Consider the following 22,573-nt stretch of genomic DNA (forward strand, 5'->3'; position numbering starts at 1 on the left):
AATGCTTAATAGCTTCAAATCTAACTGCTTAGCCAGATGGAACAGTATCCCGGCCGCTTCTGCCAATGCCTGATGACGGACGTTGAAAGTTAGGGGAAGACCTGCAAATCTCAACATGATATCTGATACGATAATGTAACAAACGCATGCAAGGATGCGTGATGCCAAGTTTTTCTTCTGTTTGCTTATCTGGGAGAGGCTTTGCACATGATGGATAGGGAATGTATGCATTGAATTATTGATATGATGATGATGACAGGTAATGGGGATGCAAGATGGAAAGACAGGAAGCTGTCTTCATGTCATAGTGTGTAGAAAAGACTGCTCTGTGAATTTGGAATAATTGTCAAAGATGGTTATTCCTTTTTCATATATAAATTTTTGAAAAAGGGGGAAAAAATGAGTGGAATGGAGGAAAAAAGGTGAAAATCATTAAGGTTATTGATTTGTTGTTACGTTACTGAATCTGTTATTCTTGTTGTTGCTGTAGAGTTGAAACTTTGACCAATATGCAACAGTAAAATAATGTTCTTGCCTATGCCAGATATACCGCCATCTTTATCAAGTTTACCAACAGGGGTACAAGTCTGATCTTATAAAGAGAGAAACATATAACATTTTAAAATATTGTGTTGTACTTGATGTTGTTGCCAATTATAGAAAAAAACAATATCAAGAAGAATGACAAAACCTGGTCATGATTAAAGGGGAAGACCATCTCCCCCTTTCTACCAGAGTCCTTACCTCTATCAAGGGAGGGGAGGGTCACAACAGCACCCCTTCAAAGCCCCCTCCCACCTCAAACTGTGGTAATAGCTGTTGGTATGAGCATGCTGTGAAAAAGATGGAAAAGAAATTCTATTAGAACAGCAACACAGTTATTGCAGCAGGGAGGCATGGCGGAAGGGAGACAGTTTCTTTTGATTGAGTAGGGCTTGCAGTTCTTTTCAAGCTACTCTAAATGCTTGTTAGCAGGTTAAGGGGCTGATTTTTGCCTATTACCTCAAGAAACCAGGTGGCTCTACCATTGAAGAATACACACTAAAAAGTGTTGACTCTTCTCTAAAAGAAGAGAGGAGGGTCCCCATTTCATACCGTTACTTCTATTGTTTTAATGTGGTATTATCATCTTTTAGGATGTTGAATCCTATCATTGTGTAAACTCAGAATGTTCAAAGAGCAATTTTTAAACCCTTTAGTTGAGATACCTGTATCTTAATCTCCAATATTTTATCCTATTATAAATGTATTTTCAAGAGTGTTTGGGAAATGAACCACACACCAAATTCCAATAGATTAAGGCCCATTCCTTTTGCTTAAATTGTTTTCATTTTGTGGTATCCTGATAGCAGTTTTAATGTTGATAGGCTGCTGTTCAATATCAGGGGCCGCGGAACCGGGGGGTGGGGTGGTGGGGGCCCCACTTTTTTCCAAAACCGTGTACAAAAACGTAAAAATTACCATATGATTGTGATTTTTAGCATGGTCAGCCCCCCCACTTTTGGCTCAGCCCCCCCCCCCCACTTTGAAAACCGTTCCGCGGCCCCTGAATATGACTATGGAATGATAAATGTGGTCACTTTTGATTTCAGATAGGGAGTTACAGCAGTGGGTCCCACAAGGATGTTTTTTATCCAGTTTATTTAAGTAAATGTAGTATTAAAAAGCTGAAACTGTGTGTACAATTTAAGGCAAACGTTTTCTATTTAAATTCATTATGCTCTGTATTGAGTTAAGATACATACACATTTTTAACTGAAGATGATGAAGTTGATGTTCTATGAATTACCCAAGTGTATGGAACTTTTTTTAACCTTCTATATCTACACCTTGTCCTTATCTTATTTGAGTCACATATAATCATTATCAATGTTCTATGGGTTATTTTAAAGCTTTTTATAGTTTGTTATAATATTGCACTTTTTTTGGGGGGGGGGGGGTGTTAATAATTACTCCCTGTTAGGTTCTCAAGTAATTTTGTAAAGGTGCTCCAGAGGTCTCAGCGTAGCGCTTACAATCCACATAAGGAAATGAGATTCTGAATTTCAGATGAGACAAGTTTCTTTAAGGCAGTTTCAAGCAGGAAACACAAGATGCAGGTGGAGAGATTAGTGTGGATTAAAGCTGGATCACCTTTAGGTTTAGAACCTTGGTACATTACTCTAGAAAGCATGTTTGTATGGAGTGTACTCGATGACTGAGCATTTCGCCTGATTTGCTCTTGTGAATTCCCACACATTTTATACCCACTTTTTCTCTTAATGTATTGAACCATATAACTTTGCCAGCAGAGGTATCATCATTTAGCATCAATTATATTTCGTTGAATTGTACATTATTCTTACTTGTATCACCAGCACATGTGCTTCTTGATTATAAAAATCTCATATATTTTAAAGTTCATAAAATCACAATTTTCGCTCTGATACATCTCCAGCTTTTCGCAAAGTTATTGTTGAACCTCTCTTGACAATCCCTCGACCTCACAATTTCTCTTTAAATCCGAACAGAGACAATATTTTCCAATTTGCGAGGTCATGATATTGTAAGTGAATCAAGCTGGGAGAAGAACACAAACTCTGATACCTCACCTGCTTGTGCCAGGAAACTAGAAACCCTTGTGTACTGAAATCATTCCTCACCTTATGCAAACAATCCCTTGCTGAATAACAGCACAAGAAATACCTGTTTGAGAGTCTTTTACCGCATACCTGGCCCTCAACACCCATATCCTGCCTTCATTATCAGTTATCCTTGTCTGTAAGGGATATTAGAAACAGCTTCGACAAGTTTTGTTTCTCGCATTTTTTCTTTGAAAATTCATATTTTGTATTTCTCCATGCTAGTTTCGATTATGAATGATGTATCTTTAGTTTCACATTGTCTTAACTTTTAACGGGCAGTAATGGAAGTTACAGAAGTGTTTTGTCAGAGCTATTACTATGCTGGGAATCAGCTAATGGAGTCAATTAAAAATCCTAAAAGGGAATTCCCTTGCAAAATGCGTGGTTCTTTTTTTATTATCATATGAACTGAAGATCTGAGAAAGAAATTATGCCCTATTTTTACAGGGTTATGTAGTGTCATCAATTTTGCTGTTTTCTTTCTCTCTTTATTTTTACCCCCTCAAAACATGAAAGAAATAAAAACAAACTGAGTTTATGAATGGTATAAATATATATAAAATGTTACAGTTGTTTCCCATAAATGCTGTGGTAAATTTATTATTTGAAGTATATTATGCATGCTTATTCATTTTTCTTATCCTGCAGAACCCTCTATGGCAACCGCATCTCTGATCTACCTGAATTCATCTTCCGAGATCTTACATCTCTGCAGCTCCTGCTTCTCAATGCCAACAGACTGACCTGTATCAGAAACAACCTCTTCAGGGATCTTGTTAAACTTAATCTTCTGTAAGTACCATGACAACGATGAGGAGGATGATATTGATGATGACAGTGGTGGTGATGGTAATGGTGGTGATGGTGATGATGATGGTGGTAATGATGATGGTGATGGTGATTATGATGATGAAGGTGGTGTTTATGATGGTGGTGATGATGATGATGATAAATGATGATGATTTAAAACATCTTGTATAAAAGTTTTGATAAAAAGAACAAGTTGAGAAGAATGAGGAAGGGGGAGAAAAGGAGCAGATTGTGTAGGAGGTGGGAAAGAGAGAATGGTCAGAAAGAGGAACATGTAACATAGGAAAGGAAACAAATTAGATTAGGTTTAAACAAGAAGATAAATTAAAAGAAAGAATTAATCAATGAAGCATGAAAAGGAAGGTGATTATTAAAAGAAGAGGAAAGCATTGGTGAAGATGAGGATAATCATCTCATTAAATTTTTTTCTTTTGCTCTTCTAGATCTCTTTATGACAACAACATTCGGTCTTTGTCAAATGGCACATTCAGTTCACTCCGATCTCTGCAAACATTGTAAGTAATCTGTCAACATTGATTTTTCATAGTAATCACCTTTCTAACCTGCGTCCTGGCATGACTCCGCATTGCATGTTTTGACCATTGACAACACATTTTATCTCTCTTGTTTTTCTTTTCAGAGAAGAATGTTCCAGCATAAAGTTCTTATAAGAAGAAAAGTGCTGTGTAGCGTTTTACTATCAAGCAGTTGCACCTAAATTTAAATTTGTGTATACTGCCGTGTTTCCAGATTTTTTTTCAACAACCCCCAAATGTGGGTTGAAATGTCCAGCCACCAAGTGTTGGTAATAGTGTTCCCAATTATTTACATGTATAAGTTGGTAACAAAATATGTGACAGAACAGGTAATATAAAAGTAGCTCTTCAAACTTATCGATGTTCATGTAATGAGTAATTGCAGCAAAAAATAAAATAAACAATGATGAATTATAACATTGCTTAATTCCTTTCATTGTTAACCCTACAATATAAAGTAAATCATGTGGACATTTCAATGTACAAAGAACAATAATTTTTTTTAATAAAGTCAGACTGTTTGTTACTTTCATCTACCTTTCTTGCTAAATGAATGTTGCTTACTCTGTTGCTTATCTTGCAAATTCATACAATGGACAATAATCAATCAATGACAGAAATACTAAAGCTGTTTAAAAACAAAATTGAAAGAAATGGAACACATACTGTTGCTCTGAAGCGAGACACGGGAGCAGTTTTCACCCTCCAATCATGATCGTTAACATGGTCAGTGTTAAGTTGCTGTAGCAGTGATTGTAAGGTGTGTGAAATGTAACACCTTGGTAATCAAAGCTCACACAATAGATGCGACCTGATGGGGGTCCCACAGCATCAAGGGCCACAAAGGAAGTAGTACATGCGTAGGACATCAGGGAAGCTAAAATGTGATTACCTAGAAATTTCCTTCCAATTAAAGCTTGAACTTTACCAAGGTAGGGAACAGGGGGAAAGTTCATTATTGTTTGCGGAATCATCTATTGTCCAACTCTGATTTTTTTTTTACATTTTCTTTATTAAAAGAGATGTACTTGTTGTTTTCTTTGTATATGATAAATAAATGTTTAATGCAGTGAAAGGGAGAAAAAGAAAGTTAAGTAATCTTCATTTTGAATCTTAAAGTCACACTTTTCCATGAAAAAGAGCTTCAGAAAAATATATAGCTATCTGGAGGTGGTAATGCTTATCAATATCAATATTATTTTCTAATGTACACGTAGGCTCAAGATCGAGGGTTGATATTAGAGAGAGAATATAATTTGTCTCCATTATCAATGCTTGACATGAATAAGATGATATTGAAGAAAATAACCATTCAGACATTAATGTGACAGCTATCCTGTAGATTGGGGTATGTTAAAGTAGGTTTTTGACACATTTCTAATCACGACCCCTAGGTTCAGGTCCATCTTTGTAATTGTGTCTGATGTGTTAGGCAGCCTCTATTCAATTCATCCATCAACAAGTCTGCACGTGTAAAATCTGGGTCATATTTCACGCCGGGGCCTCGCCTGCTATGCGAGGATAAATCTCCGCTGCATTTGCAACAACAACTCGCAAAGATAAATTCATAAATATTCAGAGTTTCACAGCTCAATCAGGGAGAACGGGGTGCTTTCGGCAAGTAATTTTCCCCTCGCCAGCTTTAGAAAGTGCGGCCGAGCATTCTTGAGCCGTCAGAAATGGGGCGAGTTATTGGAAAGAAAACATGAAAAAGTACCGGGATTAAACTCGGCTTAGCTGTGTTAGGACAGTGCTGAAAGTTCAGTGAATGAAAAATGAGGTTTTAATGGACTTCACTGCAAGTTTTGCCAAAGTTTTACTTGGTATTATATTGCATATAATCCATGTTTCAGAAGCATTATTCCACATACCAGACAGATTACAACTTTGTCTCATCCTTCTTTTGTTGTAAGAATATGACAAATTATGATTATCTTGGGATTAAATGTGTTTTTTTACCGATAAAACTCTCTCTATTCTTTATGTAGAGATTAGACATAGCCTTCTTTTCCATAATCCACTCTTATCAGCATTGCCTTTAGAATACTGACATTTAAAACTTTGATGTAAATATGACAGGTCTGTCATGACTTTGTATTTATATTATCTTTTATTTTCACCTAGCTTTACATTTATGTAATGCCTGTGGGTTGAATAACCTACTTTTATTCATTTCTTATGTATTCTTTCATCGTTTTCTTTCTCTTAGAGATTATGACTGTGTCCTTAACTAGTCAGATACAAGGTGATGCAGAAAACTTTGAGTTGGGTCTTGAACTAGTTAAAAATTTTCAATCTTTTTGTGGACCACTTAAGTTACAAATCTACCCCAACAAAAAGTTGATTTAAGTCAAAAGACAAAAATCCAACAAGCATAACACTGAAAATTTCATCAAAATCGGATGCAAAATAAGAAAGTCATGACATTTTAAAGTTTCGCTTAATTTCACAAAACAGTTACATATGCACATCTTGGTCGGTAGCAAATGAGGAGACTGATGACGTCACCCACTCACTGTTTCTTTGTATTTTATTAAATGAAAAATTAATCGTTAAAGATTTTATAATATAGTTCCTCCAAGTTGGTCCTTTTGTCTAATCTGTAAAAATGAAATATTGTATAATTCAAACAATAAAAAAAAAGACATAAGAAACAATGAGGGACATCATTGACTGTCTCATTTGCATGTCACTGAGTTGTGCATACTGCTATTTTGTGAAATCTATTAAGCGAAACTTTGAAATATTAACTTTCTTTATATTTTCCATCCGATTTCGATGAAATTTTCAGCATTATGCTTAATTTGATTTTTCTCTATTTATTCAAATCAACATTTTTCCTGGTGGACTTGACCTTTAAGAAATGATTTGCTAAATTGGAAAGATGATGGGGAATTGAATCAATTAGGTAACAAAGGCAGAAGAACACAAAATAAAGATACTGATTAAATGGCGCCAGACAACGTTACAGGATACTAATAGAGCTGATAAATGTTAATAGCTGTTATAAATTGATTGAACAGATTCAAAATTTGAATTATACTATAGAAATAATGTAGAGTATAAGTAAAAGAACAGCTTCAATAGTGTTTTGTAAATGGTAGCTGTACAATGATGATGGTGATTTTCCGGTATTTCCTTGTATTCCCATACATGTTCGGTTTACATTTTTGTTCAATTAACAAGACCTGGGGGCCATTTCTTAAAGCTTTTCGTAAGTTTAGAGGAACTTTAAGAATGACTGGTGAGCCTTTCTTACGCGCTAAACCATTGCCAATGAAGATTTAATAGGTGTATACCATTTACCACAAGAAAGGATCACCAGTCGTTCTTAAAGTTGCTTTTAACTTACAAACAGCTTTATGAAACTCCCACCTGTTAGAGGGGTCCTCTGCTAAGAATGTTGAAATCAACTACCACCAAAGAAAAGTTTAACAAGATGTCCTTTCGGATCACAATCACTTTGATAGGATCCAGTTCAAATTGGGGTTAAGAGTGTATTATCAAGTTTATTGTTGTAGAATCAGTGATACGGTGCATTATCATCTTTGTAAGTATTATAACCACATAGTCATTCTTATCGCTTGTAATTGCATCATCACAGACATGTCATACCATGGTTAACATACTTACTTGTAATGTCATACATGTATTCAAGGATGGATTTAGGATTGCTCCCTTTTTTTACAATTACACTTTCAATTCCGACGTGCATTAATATTTACTAAAATTTCTGGTTATGATGTTCCTTTTCCATTTAACCAAGGCCCTGTTTGAAAAAGCTCATGAAATACCAATAAGAAATGCTTCATGGCCTTTGCAAATTTATAGAAAACGAATCAAGTGACACCATTATTAGATCCGCTCATAGCAACAGCCTTTAATTTCCCTTTGATTATTAAACAAGCTTGATGAAAGGGAATCCATCATTTAGGGTGCGTTTATCCGCCACTTTTTTACCCTAGAATCATGATCTGAATCATGATTCAAATCATGATTCTGCAGAATCACGATTGCGTTTAGTCGAAATTGAATATAATCATGATTAGAATCACAAACATGAAACACGAAAAAAGGGGCGTTTGGAAAGACGTTTCTGCAGAATCACGTACGAAAATGTTCGAATAAACGATATCGTGATTACAATCATGATTCTATGACCTCACTGTTGTGTCGGGCTACTTTCGGTTTGACTCTTGCCAAGCTCAAGGCGCTCTATATGCTCATTGTATGTATACTATAGGCATGCATTTCTTGTCATGTTCAAGTTCTGTGTTGGTCATCGCATCGTCCACTACTTTTCATTTTTTGGTCATGTCTTCAACTTCAAGTTCTAGTATAAAACTAAATGAATTAACTGGACAGACAATGATCTCAGTTGTTGTTGAGTATACAGTATCAATATGGGATCAATATTAAATTGGATCTACGCTGAAATTCACTTCCGAACACCATTTTGGATAAACTAACAAGATGAATAGAAGCATATGGACCCTATATGATAGAAGTAAACAAAATGAGGTATAAACTGAATTCTGGAAGCAAAAGATTTTTCGAGAGCCGAAATACACGTGCGAAAAACTTCCTCTGTCAAACTGCGCACTAGTGATGCGCACTGGATTGGCCCGAATCTGAGGAGAAACAGCATTGGAATGAAAGTCGTCTAAACGCTGATTCTGTGATATTGTGATTCATGTTTGTGTTTTGAATCATGATTCTGGCTTGAGGTCGCATAAACGCAGCCTTAGTCTTGTGTTGGTCTTGGAGATGTTAAAGAGAAATGACAGGGGCAGGTTGACAAGTTTTTTTCAAAAACAATCATAGAGACAACATTTACTGTGTATTAAATATTTTCATAAATCACCTTGCTTCATGAACTGTTTCCGTTTCTTCAAAAGTTTTATTAAACAATCCCTCCCCCTAATTGTTCTCCTGGAAATCGTCAATTGATGCAAGGTGTGCCAAACAGGATAATAGTCTAGACAACTCATTCTGACACATCTTCATACAAGAAAATTTTAAATCGTCGAAAAACCTGTGAAACTCTGGGTTCAAATACTTTTTAAACGACAAGGATGATCGGTATTTCAAGGATTTTGACCCTACTTTGATAAAAAAAAAATTATTGTGCATTTATATCTAAAAAAAAAAGGTTCGGAATGTTGCGACAAAAGTTATTGGTGATATTAGAATTAATTTCATATACATGGAAGTACATATTGTAAGATTTAATGCATTTACAAGCAATATACATTTAACTACAAAAATTAATAAATTAATTCTTGGTATAGATGATGTAGAACAAAGTTGTGTTCAGCAACCATTTTGGCATCATTTCATTAATCAAAAGGGTGATGAACCCCTATCCAATCATTGCAACATATCTTGTTAGTTTTTAAACCGAACAAATACACTAGAATGTCAGATGAAAGTGCCATCTTGTCAATATAAATAAATCTATAAATTCCAGAATATTTTCTTAGCAACCGAGATATGAAAAGATAGATAACTGTTTAGTTCTTGTCACTGAGGGGGTATTTATATGTGGGGTAGACGGAGAGAGGTAAAGGGCATACTGCATGGGTCGTTGCCATAATCAGGACCCCTCGATGATAACCGCGTCTACCCTCTCTTGACCCATGTGTAACCCCTCTCCATGCTACCGATCCTCTGCTGTGATACAAACAGATTTAAGTTTCCTTTGCCTTGATATATGTATACTCCAAATTTCAAGTATTAAAAATAAATCCTGACTGGCCATGAATAAGGGACCAGCTGAATATTGGATTTATTCTTAATCTCAAGGATTGACTTTTAAATCTCAAAAGATTTAAATTCAAACCTTTCAGCTTTATACTATAGTTATTTTAAATCCACAAGTTTTGAATCTCTAATCCAATTTTTGGCTGGTTCCTATTCACAGCCAATCTTGATTAGTTTAAATCCTTGAAATTTAGAGTGTATATCTGTCTTTCTATAGGCACCTTTATATAAAAAATCTGTGCTCTATTTTTAATCAGTGATTCCACTCAGTATCCTTCACAGTGGCCTTGCCCTGCACATTCCCTTTCCCACACACTCCTATAAGCCCCTTTCACAATTGGTGGTGCGACTGCTTACAACCGTTGCGATTGTGTGCCACGTATATTGTGACCAAATGATCGCAAACGATCGCTAGAGCAATTGTGAAAGCCCATTTATTTGGAGCATTAAGCCCGGCTCACACTATGCGATTCGTTGCGATCCGATTTTCAAAGAAATCATAATAACATTTGACATGAACTTTCCAACCAATAAATCTTAGTGATCCGAGGTCAGAATAGTTGTAGGACTACTGAAATCAAAATTCAGTGTAGTTCGAGCCTCTACATGTATGTAGCAATAAAAGCAAATTCAGTTCCAAATAGCAATGACGTCATCATCGGCTGCAACTTGAAGCCGATTTGAACTTTAGTCCGACAACAGGGCTTGTCGCAAAGCAAAATTATGACTTCATTATTCCTAACATTATGCCGAACTTCAAATAAAGTAATTTTTCTCTTTGGAACTTTCATATTTAATGCAAACTGTGATTTATTAAAAATAATTTTGTATCTGATCGCACAGTGTGAGACGGGCTTTCGGGCGTAAGGACGCTGAGCCAGATTGCTTAAGAAAGGCAAGGCTTTGTATTGTCTTGTTAAGGTATCCTCAAACATTACACATTTCCTTTCTTCACCTGTACATTTTAAACCTGCTTGAACCAAGTAAAATTTTCTTTGTTTTCCTTTCTTCTTCTGTCTCTAGGAGTCATTCTATTCTTTTTTATAACTTTCACTCACTGTTTATTATATCATCCTCCATGTGCATTATTCAAAAGTCACCAGTCTTTTTCTCCACTATTTCATCTTATCTTGGCTCTACGTCTATCAAACAGTGGCGTAGACAGGTTCTTACACCAGGGGGGGATGATTTGCCGTTCACGAGAAATCGAGGATCAATTTTACACACACACGCACACGATAGTAATCGTCATTTCAGTCACATTAACGATGATGATGATGATGATGATAACTATTATTATATTTTTATCATAATAATAATAATGATAATAATAATAATAATTATTATTATTATTATTATTATTATTATTATTATTATTATTATTATTATTATTATCATTATTGTTGTTGTTGTTGTTGTTATAATAATAATTATCATTATTGCTGTTCCTATCATTTCTATAACATGTTAATTCAATTTAATTGTAAGCAAACATCCTTCCCTAAAACCTGGGGGGGGGGGATGATTGTACATGTCATCCCCCCCACCTTGTGAGTTGGGGGGGATGCATACCCCTCATCCCCCCCGCTGTCTACGCCCCTGCTATCAAAGAATTCATGAACTGAGTTTTAGAAACCAGTGTCTTACTCTTTCTTCCCTCTCATCTTCGTCAGTCCTCGTACTTGTCCATTTTCTTTTCTTTTGTTGTTTTCCTCTTTCGTCATCATCATCTTCTTCTTCTGCTTCTTAATGTTCATTTCCAAATTCTTTCTTAGTTTTAAAAATTCTTCTTTTTCTAATTAAGAAACTATTCTGCTTTTTTTTACGGAGCCTGCTTATATTTGATAATGTGCCTCACATGCATTGTGTCATACATATACATTATATACTCTGGAATATTTCCTTTCCCCCCTTTTTTGTACTCATTACATTCTCCTTTCCATCTTTTTCTCCCACTTACTTCCCAACTCTTTACATTATAAATTACGATCTTCCCCCTTTTCTCTCCTTATTTTTGTTAGTAACTCCCATTTTACTTTCTCATTTTATCTGACTCTTTTTACCTGTCCCTCTGTATTTTACACTGGTGATTGGTGGGGATTTTTTTACCTGATTGCTAAGAAAGCATGAATGCTTGTAAGCAAGCAACCAGAGGACCGACGGCTTAAGGTCCTCTCTGAAGACCCTGGTAATGAGGATTAATGCCTTACCAAAGGGCACTAGCGCACCAAGTGGGAATCGAACCTGGGTCACTGGAATACAAATCCCCCGCTCTACCGACTGAGCTATCGCACCTCCTACACTGAGCTGATAAGTATGCCCAAGGCTCCAAACCAAACCAATGTACTTTCACACATTGTTGAATGATACACCAAGGGGAGAAAGTTTAACTATTCATTGCTATGTGCAGGGGCAACTGATCACAGAGTTTGAATGAGGGCATACAATATAAAGCATGAGAGGTAGAAGTTGATTCAGACATGTATTTTGTATTTCATGGAAGTTTGTTGTTTATTGATGACTTTTTAAATAGGAATACTTGGGTTTTAACATCAGCACCAAAAGTGCAAAAAAGGTATGGTAAGTATTTTGTTAAATGAAAAGAAGCCAATATAAAGTAGAAAAGGTATGTTTCTGGTATTCACTTGTGACCTAATTTGCACCCACTCCCCATATTGATTTGGATTTTTAAGCAAACTAAGATTCCTTGATTTAGAACTGGGATATCAGCCTACAGAGAAAGTGTGTTGAAATGACTAAATAAGTTACATGTATGCATTATTTTGATAATGAAAGGTTTGTGTTTCAGGATGGGTTTGAAAAATTATGTTTGTAGTTGAGTACCTTGAACTCTTGGACTATTCTTTTCATTTCTATTTCTCTCCCTTTCCTTACTCTGCATTTCTATTTCACCCTCCCCTCTCCTCATCTTTGATCTTCCCTCTATCTCTCTGGCCCAAATTCACAAAGGTGGTTTTGAAATGTGTCGGTTGAACCCATGGTTTATGCAGATTTCCTGTATAAATTACGCTTATTCACTGCGTAGAATAGAAAATGTCCAACGCTGATGCACGCTTTTGTCAGAGTGCGCCAAATTGATGCCTGTTGCCATGGTTGAGTACGCTTTTTTATTCATGAGTCCACTGTTTTGAAGAGTGGACTCATTAATTCAAATCAATTTGGCGCACTCTGACAAAAGCGTGCATCAGCATTGGACATTTTTCATTATACATGTACGTAATTAAGCGTAATTTATGCATGAAATCTGCATTAACGATGGGTTCAACCGATGGTTTTCAAAACCACCTCTGTGAATTTGGGCCTCTGTGTCTCTCTAATTCTGCTTCCTGTAACCCTCTATTATTTCCTTGTTTTTAAATAGTGTTTCCACATCTTCATTAGATGTATGCAGCCCATTGCATTTTTTAAAAAAGAGTTCCTTTATATTATATTGTGTGTGTGGTTGGGAAAGACAGGATCTTTTATGTATAAACGCGTTAAGATGTATTATTTCTGTTATATGATATACCTATTTTATAAACTGAAAATCCATAAATACATGATAAGTGTGTATTTATAAACTTTAGGTTATGTGTGTGAAGAGTTCACAATTATTTTTATTTTGATATACTCCCTGTGTTCATGATTTGGATGCTTTGGGGATACCATCTGGGCCATAAATCTACTTAAAGAGTATCTAGACAAATTGTATGAATTGAAATAGCGAGCTCCATTGCATTTCATACAAATAGTTCCCACTCAGACTACTCTTATATCTCCTCTTATCCTTCCTCTTATCCACCATTTTATAACATGATCAGTGATGCATATAAGCCAACTAAATAGATTGAAGTGTTTTCCTTTTTCTCACCCACTCACCTTCAAAGTATTTATCGCCTAATTTCAATCTTTTACATCCGATTTTGACCACTGGCACAAAGAATCTTTCTCGCTCTCATTAAGGTCACTTGTCGGAGAGATCAGTTGGTGTGATTTTCCTTGAAAAGGGTGGAAATAAACACCCCTTCATGGCTTCATTTTGGGTTATTGACTCAGATTAGACCAATTTGTCAGTTCGGGTGGAATTAATTGGTATGGGTTAATGCGTTGGATCGTTCAATATAGAATCGAGTGCAAGTGAAGTATCGGAATTGAGTTGACAGATCCTGAATGCATTGAGGTTATTATAATATGTGATCACAATGTTGTTTATTTCAATACTGTTCACTGAATACCATGTCATGCTTCCGTTGCCAGTAATCAAGTTCTTATCGCAGATGTTAATTCTTTGGATTACATATATAAATGTATCTTTTACAATTATAGCACTGCACTTTAATTCAGAAATCTCTTGCAATAAAAGGCAGAAGGCGAAATGAAACAAACATATATTTAAACAACATCTAGCTTTAATTAATTGTGCTTCCCCTCTGACAATGTAAAGTATGAAAGTTAAAATTTGATCCTTTCCTTCTATCAGAGCAGCATAAATCAACAGCTTCTTCATATCAGGATATCCATGGCAGGCTGTATGAACAGTAAACGTGCAATCAAAATTAAGTTTCATACAACTAGTCAAAAATGAAGACTTTTCCAATTTTCACTAAATCTGTAGGTTGATGCATTTGTGTGCAAGCATAACAATGATAAAATCTTAGTAAACGAAACTAAATGTATATGAACAAAACAAAAAAACATGGATGAAAGCATGATGTTCCTGTTTCAATTTTCCAGACATTTGGCCCGCAACCCATTCATCTGTGATTGTAACCTGAGATGGATAGCTGAGTACCTAGAAACCTATCCAGTCGTTGAGACGAGTGGTGCACGCTGTGCTTGGCCCGTCAGAATGGAACGCAAGAGAATTGCTAACATGAAGAGTGTCAAGTTCAAGTGTAAAAGTATGCATTACAAATTTTTATTTTTTTTATAGGGATGATTTTATAACTGTTTGTTCTTTTATCAATTAGTTGCTTCATTTATGCACATTTATATGTATTTATTGTTCATTTATATAGTACCCCCTTGTATGGCAGTTTTATTTACTGATGGGGATTTCATGTTGAATAATTATGAATTAAATAGGTAAATGAATGAATACATAGATGAATAAATTAATATCATTGTTTAATAAATAGGTGAATACCTTCATTCATTCATCTTTTATGTAACTTCTCAACTATTGATACTTCATACATTTCTTGATAGCTGGTAATGGATACTTTATTTATGTTTTAATATAAGTCAGTAAAAAGCTTATTCTTCTGGAGATTATAGGCATGCATCCAAAATTTGATGAATTTAGAATATTTTAGTTTTTAAAGCCAGAAAAAAAGCTCCATATTTTTATGTATTTTGGGTATCACCATTGGAATCATGTTCTTTCCATAAATTCTAACAGACATCAGATTCTCTTTTATTCTTAATGCTTTTCATATGCCTTTTTTGTTATTTCTTTGGCAAGCAATTCAGAACTTTTGGAGATTGCTTGTGTATATAGAGGAAATGATTTGCATTTAGAAGGATAGAAAAACTATTTCCTGTGTAATGCTTCTCCATATTGCTTCCCAGCTTGCTTCGTATTTTCACATTTAAGAAGAGATTCTAAATGGAAGCTTCCTTGAGAAGCGGGCAATACTCTATCTATATTCATAGAGGTTTATGTGGGAATGGGGGCTTACTGCCTAATACCGCTAATGCACATCTAGGGACCGTATTTGTAGAGAAGAGATTTCACCAGAAGTCAATGGACACAGTTAAAAAATTTGCTGAATGATGAATTTTCTGGTGAAACGAGCGAGAGAGTAGGTCTCAATATTAGTCTCTGGAATAATTCATATCTCGAGGGGAAAATCTTGCAATGGGGATTTTTTGCCCTTCTTTTAAACGGTTGATAGTCTTTCCCACAAGCTTTAGGGATATAATATACGGATTGTTAGTTAAATGATTTATTTCTCAGTGGTTTGTTAATGACTGTTAGGTTAGTGAACCTACATGTATAAGTAGTTGAATTACTCATGATCATCTTTAGTTTAAGATACTCTTCATACTGTATACGACTGTCAATTTATCAAGACACATTTTCAATGTTTGTCCTTTCCATTTTTAATTCTAATACATAACTTGCAGGTTTTTGTCGGGAAAAATCCTGAGTACGTATATATTTGAATTTTTGTATTTAGGCTAAGATTTTTTGTTGTAAACTCATATATTTGTAGAAAAAGATAGTGTAAGGAAAATGAAGAATAACTATCGACCAGCTTATACATTTAAATTAAAAAAATATTTTAAAAATATGGAAGATAACATTGACTGAATAAACATTTGACCACCAGATGCTGAATATTACAGAACGGCTCAAGCTGGTCAGTGTTTTATCGACCATGATTGTCCAGATGGGTGTACATGCCACGACAGCATTGTAGACTGCTCTAACAGGCGACTACCAACTGTACCGGATGAAATCCCAACATATACAACAGAATTGTAAGTTCCAATTCCAAATTTTGTCTTCAATAAGGTTTATATTGTGTTTAATGACGCTATCTCAGTTTAAAATTTGCAAATAATGCAGGAGTAATTGAAAAGGAATCAATGGTTTCTCTATAAAGTTCAAAGTCATATAAGAGAAGATATTGAAGTCACATGACCAAATATGTCAATTTGAGATTTGGGGGTAATGACAATTCATGCCTAATGTTCAATATTTCCATTATTTACAATGTATGTGAAGTTTACAAAGGTTTTATCCTAAGAATAGCAGACTTTAACAACCTTTCCTCAAATTCGAAACAAACTTTGGTGTTAGTTTTGAAGAAAACATGATTGAATTAGAAATTAGTTCACTAGTAATTGGTTTCTTAATATTCCACGATAAAAGAGGAAATTTTTATTCAACTTCAGTGGGGGCTTCGATGTTTTGAAGCCTTCTAGTTTTGCCCATGATCACACCAAAGCATGAACGCTTCCTGCCGCAAGCTGTCTTTAACGATTCATATAAGTTTCTGGTTGTAAATTTACTTCTTCTCCCTAGGAAATTGAATGGAAATGAGATTTCACGCATTTCTGCAGATGGGAAGTTCCTTCATCTGCCGAATCTCAAGATCTTGTGAGTATCCTAACCAGACATATCTTATGATTTTCCTAGAGTCAAATTATCAAATGTTCGTATTTTGTTTCATAAGTACTCTAAAGCAAACATAGATTTACTTTTTTTCACATTTATTTGTAATTTTCAACTATTTTGTTTTGCATTTGGAGAACTTGCAATTCTGCACAACACTAGAAATTGAATACTTTCCAAAGTGTAACTGCAAAAAATGATATATCTTTTCACTTTAATGCATGTGAGGGGAATAATCTAATTTTCTTTTGACTAGAGATTAATCACTGAGACTAATCATAAGACTGATCCAAAATTGAATGGATGAAACCATGTAAATGTACATACCTTTAAAGGTCAAATGATAAACCCATCATTAGTAGATCAAGATTTTAAATCTTATTTTGGATTAGCCTCTGTTCACAGTCCAAGAATGAGGACTTGATTTAAATCTGAAAATGATGTAGATTTTGTTACATAATAAAATAAAAAATTAAGACCTCTGACTCCTCAAATGAAAGTTCCCAGGGGAGCTTTGGAGAGTGAAGTAATATTCACACTTTGTAGCTAACAATATTGACAATGGACCGTCATAAACAGGCCGAAATTTGAGCTGTAGTTTGTGATGTCGCTTTTTTTTTTTTTTTTTGCTTGTTGAGCAGGTGAAAGAGTAGATGAAACTAATAAAATATTCATAAGTCATCAAACAATCATTATCCCTTGAATATATCATCCTCATATATTCCTCATCATTCCTTTTTGTCTCTCTTCCATCTCCCGTATCTAGGGATCTCCGTGACAACCGCATCTCTGTCATTGAAGATGAGGCCTTCCAGGGAGCTTCTTCTCTTGTTGAACTGTAAGAATTTCCCCCTCTTTGTTCTCTAACTGATAACCCCCCAAGATTTCTTTTCCTTCAATCAGATATTGTGAGTGTATTCAGTGTGTGCATGCATGTATTCTGTTTTTAGTTTTACTGATAATCAAAATTTAGATGTAAAGTTTCTTAATATAAATAAAAACATAAAACTGAAAATATTTTAATTCTTAACGTAATTAGGATGTTGCATGGAAATTGCATGAATTGTTGGGTTATTCTCGGGGTTATATTGATCATATTGACAGTTGTGACCTAATATGTTGGATTTGTGTAATAAACGTACACATATGTAGAGTTGCCCTATTTGTTTCTTTATCTCTCAAAATCCAGTCATTGGGAATGTCTGTATTTCTTCTCTGAAAGAAAGTATTTGAATAAACTTCCAAATTTGATTTTTTGTTTCTTCTGCTGAAACTCTTTTGACTCAAAGTTTCAAAGTAATATTTTCATTAAATTGCCATTGAAATTAGAATGCTGTATTTTTCTTTTCCCAGGCATTCCCCATTTGTTAATGAATGCTTTGACTTTCTAAAAGCTCAGTGCTTTGATGCGGCATGCTCTTACGTGTATATTGTTACTGTGCAGTGCCCAAGGGTTATAGTTTAGGCTTTAATCTTTGCACTTTACCCAGCTTATGCGCAGCTAATTTCCTAATAAAGCTATATTGATGGGTTACTTTTTAATATTTGGCAGTCCCAAGCTTCCTTGTCAGATGGGATATAGAGAATTGTCCATCTGATTTGTACAAAATTAGACATTGAAAAATTGCAACAAAAGAAAGAAATGTAGTATTTTAAGACTACATGCATGATAAAAAGGAATAATTAGACATTGATAAGTTGATGCTGATTATTAACGTTTTTCAAAAGCTATTGTGTTTAAACTGTATATTTCACAATTGTATATTTGTTCAAATTTCTGTCTTCTGCATTATGAATATGTAATGTAAAATTAACTGGATTGTTTTAAATATTAATAATAATAATTCAATCATGTAAAAGTCAATAGTGACAAAATGATTGTTTTTGGCATAAAGCTTATTTTGTGCATTTATCTTTACAGATTTTCTTAATACTGAAACAAAAAATACCATTTAAGAGATTAATATTGCATATCAATAAATGATGATTTAAAGAAAAACTTCATTTGATTTTGTAAAATTATTATAAAATATATAACTATCTCAAATGTGCTTCATGTGGAAAAAAATTAGTGTATACCTCCTCTTTTCTTCGATGAAAAAAAAGAATATTAAGAAGAGCCTCCTTGCTTCTTGTCTGTAAAAGACCTCTGTTGTATGTGTGCTATAATACTCTTTTCTCTTGTTGACTTTTTGTTTTGTTTTTATTTCTGTCGATTTCCTGTATCTCTGGTTTTGTTCTGTTCTCATTTGGAATATGAAGAATTCTCACGAACAACAAACTGAGTAATGTCACCGGACGCTCTTTCGTAGGACTAAAAAATCTGCGGACGCTGTGAGTATAACGATCGCATACCCACCAGCCTGTTTCAAGCATCGTGACTTCTTACTTCAGCGCACGAGATTTCATCCATTTCTTTTCATTCTTTTAATCCTTTACTTTGTTTGTTAACTTGGCTGGAAACTTTCATTTGGTTTAATCACGATGGTATTGTAATAAGTTCTTTGTTGTTTGTAATTCAGCTGATCAATTTCATTTATAACAATTTAATCCTCATGGGAAAAGAATCACCTTTTGATGAACATAACATGATTCTCCTATCATACATGTACATGTAAATGTCTGGAATTATTTGGTCTTAGTCCTTCTTGTACTATTTGATGTTTTTCTTAATGCAATCAGATCAAATTAAGACATGAAATTTTCCTTGTTTGCCTTCATCTTTCATATAAATAGCATATGAGCAAACTTTCTAAAAAAATAATTGTTAATTTTGATATTGAAATTGATATTAACGAAATTAAATCAATTTTAACATGGAATATATGATGTCATCAAAAAGTGGTTCCATAAATGATATAGCCCTAACACTTCAATGTATAATTCTTATAGACCACTAACACATTTTCACAAGATTTTGTATGCTTTTTACCCAAAAGTGAGGATTGAATGGATTATTGCATACTGTACATGAAAATAAATAAATCAATTCTGAATATATTACAAAACAAAAATCCAGAAACATTAATGTTCTTAGGAGATATTTTTGGCTTATATCTTTTGTAAGAATTATCATACATGTTAAGTAATATGGTGCTTCAACAATACATGTATGTTGCAAAAATTCCAGATTGGAAAAAGACACGAAGACCACGGTCACTTTTGGGATTAATCATTATACTATGAAAGTCCTTGTGTGAAAGGGGCCGGAGATTAAAAAATGAGTTGTGACTGGAAGAATGAAGTTACGTGTGTACCGACGGATAAAGACGTCATTCTTGGTATTCACCGTCATGTGTCACAGTATGCAAACACCGAATGGTCCGCTCACTTTGGTTGGTTAATGCAGTGCATGATGTATTAACGATCACTGCCGTGGTGTGATTGCGCATTTATTTTCACAGCTTTCCAACCGGTTTCTAACACTCTTGCATATACACTCACCTAACCTGTGAGCCACTAACCAAGCCAATGTCTTATTCCTACCAGGACTACTCACGTAATCACTTTTGATTGTGTTTATACATCACTTTAACCCCGTTTTCTTCCTATCACTTGCTAATTCATGATTCCTTTTTTCTTTCAGGGTGCAAATGCCTACCTATATCTGGCAGTTTAAGGAGGGAAATACCAGCCCCCTTTTCCACTCTTATTTCTCTTCATTACAACATGCAGCACCACTTCTTCTTTTGTTTGAATGGAATGTTTTGATTTCATTTATGATTACCATTCCTCTCGTTTTGATCTTTTGAGTTTTTGACAAATTATATTATATAAGAATGTTTTGAGATGCATCACTTGCATGAATGAACTATATCAAATATCAGTTTATGGAATGCTCGCTGAAGAAACTGTTTGTATCAATATCATTTTTCCAACTCTCTTCATCTCCATTGATTAAGCCGGTTTGTTTGTATATGTACTACAATATATTCACCCTTGATTAGCTTGTTTAAAAAATGATGGTTGTACTTCCCAATTTTATTTTTAAATGTGATGTTGGTTATGACAAGAAATTGGATAGTTCATGTATGTTACCACTTCAAATGAAATTAATCAATATTGCATTACCCCCACCCCATTCCATGATCCAATCTCCTTCCAATAAACTTGAAAGAAGGGGGGGAGGGGTTTAACCATTCCCCTATACACCCCTCTACATAGCCCTTATCAGTATGCCATCTTAGTACTCCCTACCCTCCATTATCCACCTGTTCATTCATGTCTCATTTTGGAATCTTACATCAGTTAAAATCCACCTCCCCAACCCGATCCTGTCCCCGTTTTACATGGGACTACATCTAAGTCCCCTCCGTCATCACCACTTCATATGCTTCCGATCTCTCCATCTGCGAATCACAGAGTAAAAACAGAGTCGGGGAAGAAATCAAACACTCTGCTTTCGTGACAAGGTGGTGGAGTAGGGATTGTGGGTGTCTGATCTGTATGTACGCGGGGCTTGCCGTCACCCTCCTGGCCCACTCTTGCACCACACGGTGCAGAACACAAGATAGCATGTGTTTGAAAGAAAAATCCCGGGTGTGAGTTTAGATTACCCTGTTCTAAACATTCAAGCCATAATTATTGTTGTCCCTAACCCCTCCATCAACATTGCGCGGCGATTGTTTGTGCGCCAGACAATCCCCCCGCTGGATAATGACGGAAAAGGCAAGGCTGGCACCTGACAGTTAACGAACAGAAAAAGAGAAAGGAATTTGGAAGAAATGGAGTGAAGTTTTAATGAGAGGTTTATTTTCAATAAGTTGGAGGCATGGCTTTTGTATTTTAGTATTCTCCTTTCAGGTCTTCATCAAATTTTCATTATTTTTTCATGAAATACTCACCTCCTCCATGACACATACATCATTCCAAGTCCCACATTCATACCATATAGCTTCATTAAGTCTTCATTCAATAGCTTCATCACATTTGCATAATACCATCATATTCATCATCGAAAGAACTTGCTATTCATCATTAAAACTCATTTTTTACAGTGTGTTCATTTTTAAGATTTAATTCATCCAGCCACTAATTATGTACAAGCTATCCATTATCGTCAAACATTTTATTAATATCCATTCACCAAAATGTGTAATTTCCATGGACATTAATTGCCCTTCATATAAATTTACTTCATTTTCAAATTTCATTTCCATTTATACATTGTAATATCATATACATGTAACAATCATTGGTTTAGTAAAATCATACATTTGATCATTGCATGTTTGATGTCATTAACATATATTTCAAAGATAATAGAAAAGTATATTTCATTCATGTAATTTTAGATTAGTGTCAACAGATTTAGATACACATAAGTTTTCAGAATCTGAATGTCATTGTTGGCATTTTGTAATTAATTTGGGAAGGGTAAGAGTATGGAAAAGTTTCAATTACATTGAAATTGTTCAATATTATTGCTCAGCAGCAGACATTGTCATACACATGAAAAAGAATCCTCACAATACATATATTTTTGCACATTCATTGAATATATACAGAGATGGTAAAGTTTCCAAGTTTTCAGATATGATCATTCATCCCTCAAAAAGCGATCAATCTGCACATGATTTTAGAAATTATATTTAGATTGCTGTTTATCACCCCTGAGTAATTTTGAGTTGATCACTTCCAAATTAGATATGACATTATTCTGAATAAAATGCACAGAATAATTAGCCTCTGCCTTGTTGCGTTGGAACACCTATCAA

The 22,573-nt window shown here is 34.7% G+C and overlaps 1 protein-coding gene across 4 annotated transcripts in view; it reads left to right on the forward strand.

The window, feature by feature from the left end:
* The window catches only part of LOC129272457 (slit homolog 2 protein-like), a 137,985-nt gene that overhangs the window by 85,850 nt on the left and 29,562 nt on the right, over positions 1-22,573 (forward strand). For 2 of the 4 annotated variants that reach the window (XM_064107454.1, XM_064107456.1), the window contains 7 exons: positions 3,273-3,416; positions 3,878-3,949; positions 14,468-14,634; positions 16,069-16,219; positions 16,767-16,841; positions 17,623-17,694; positions 19,119-19,190. In XM_064107454.1, the coding sequence (XP_063963524.1) occupies positions 3,273-3,416; positions 3,878-3,949; positions 14,468-14,634; positions 16,069-16,219; positions 16,767-16,841; positions 17,623-17,694; positions 19,119-19,190 (753 nt within the window). The remainder of the gene's footprint in view (positions 1-3,272; positions 3,417-3,877; positions 3,950-14,467; positions 14,635-16,068; positions 16,220-16,766; positions 16,842-17,622; positions 17,695-19,118; positions 19,191-22,573) is intronic. The other 2 variants (XM_064107455.1, XM_064107457.1) reach the window with 1 other exon arrangement.

This window comes from Lytechinus pictus, chromosome 12 (genome assembly GCF_037042905.1).
Source record: "Lytechinus pictus isolate F3 Inbred chromosome 12, Lp3.0, whole genome shotgun sequence".
NCBI classification, from domain to species: domain Eukaryota; kingdom Metazoa; phylum Echinodermata; class Echinoidea; order Temnopleuroida; family Toxopneustidae; genus Lytechinus; species Lytechinus pictus.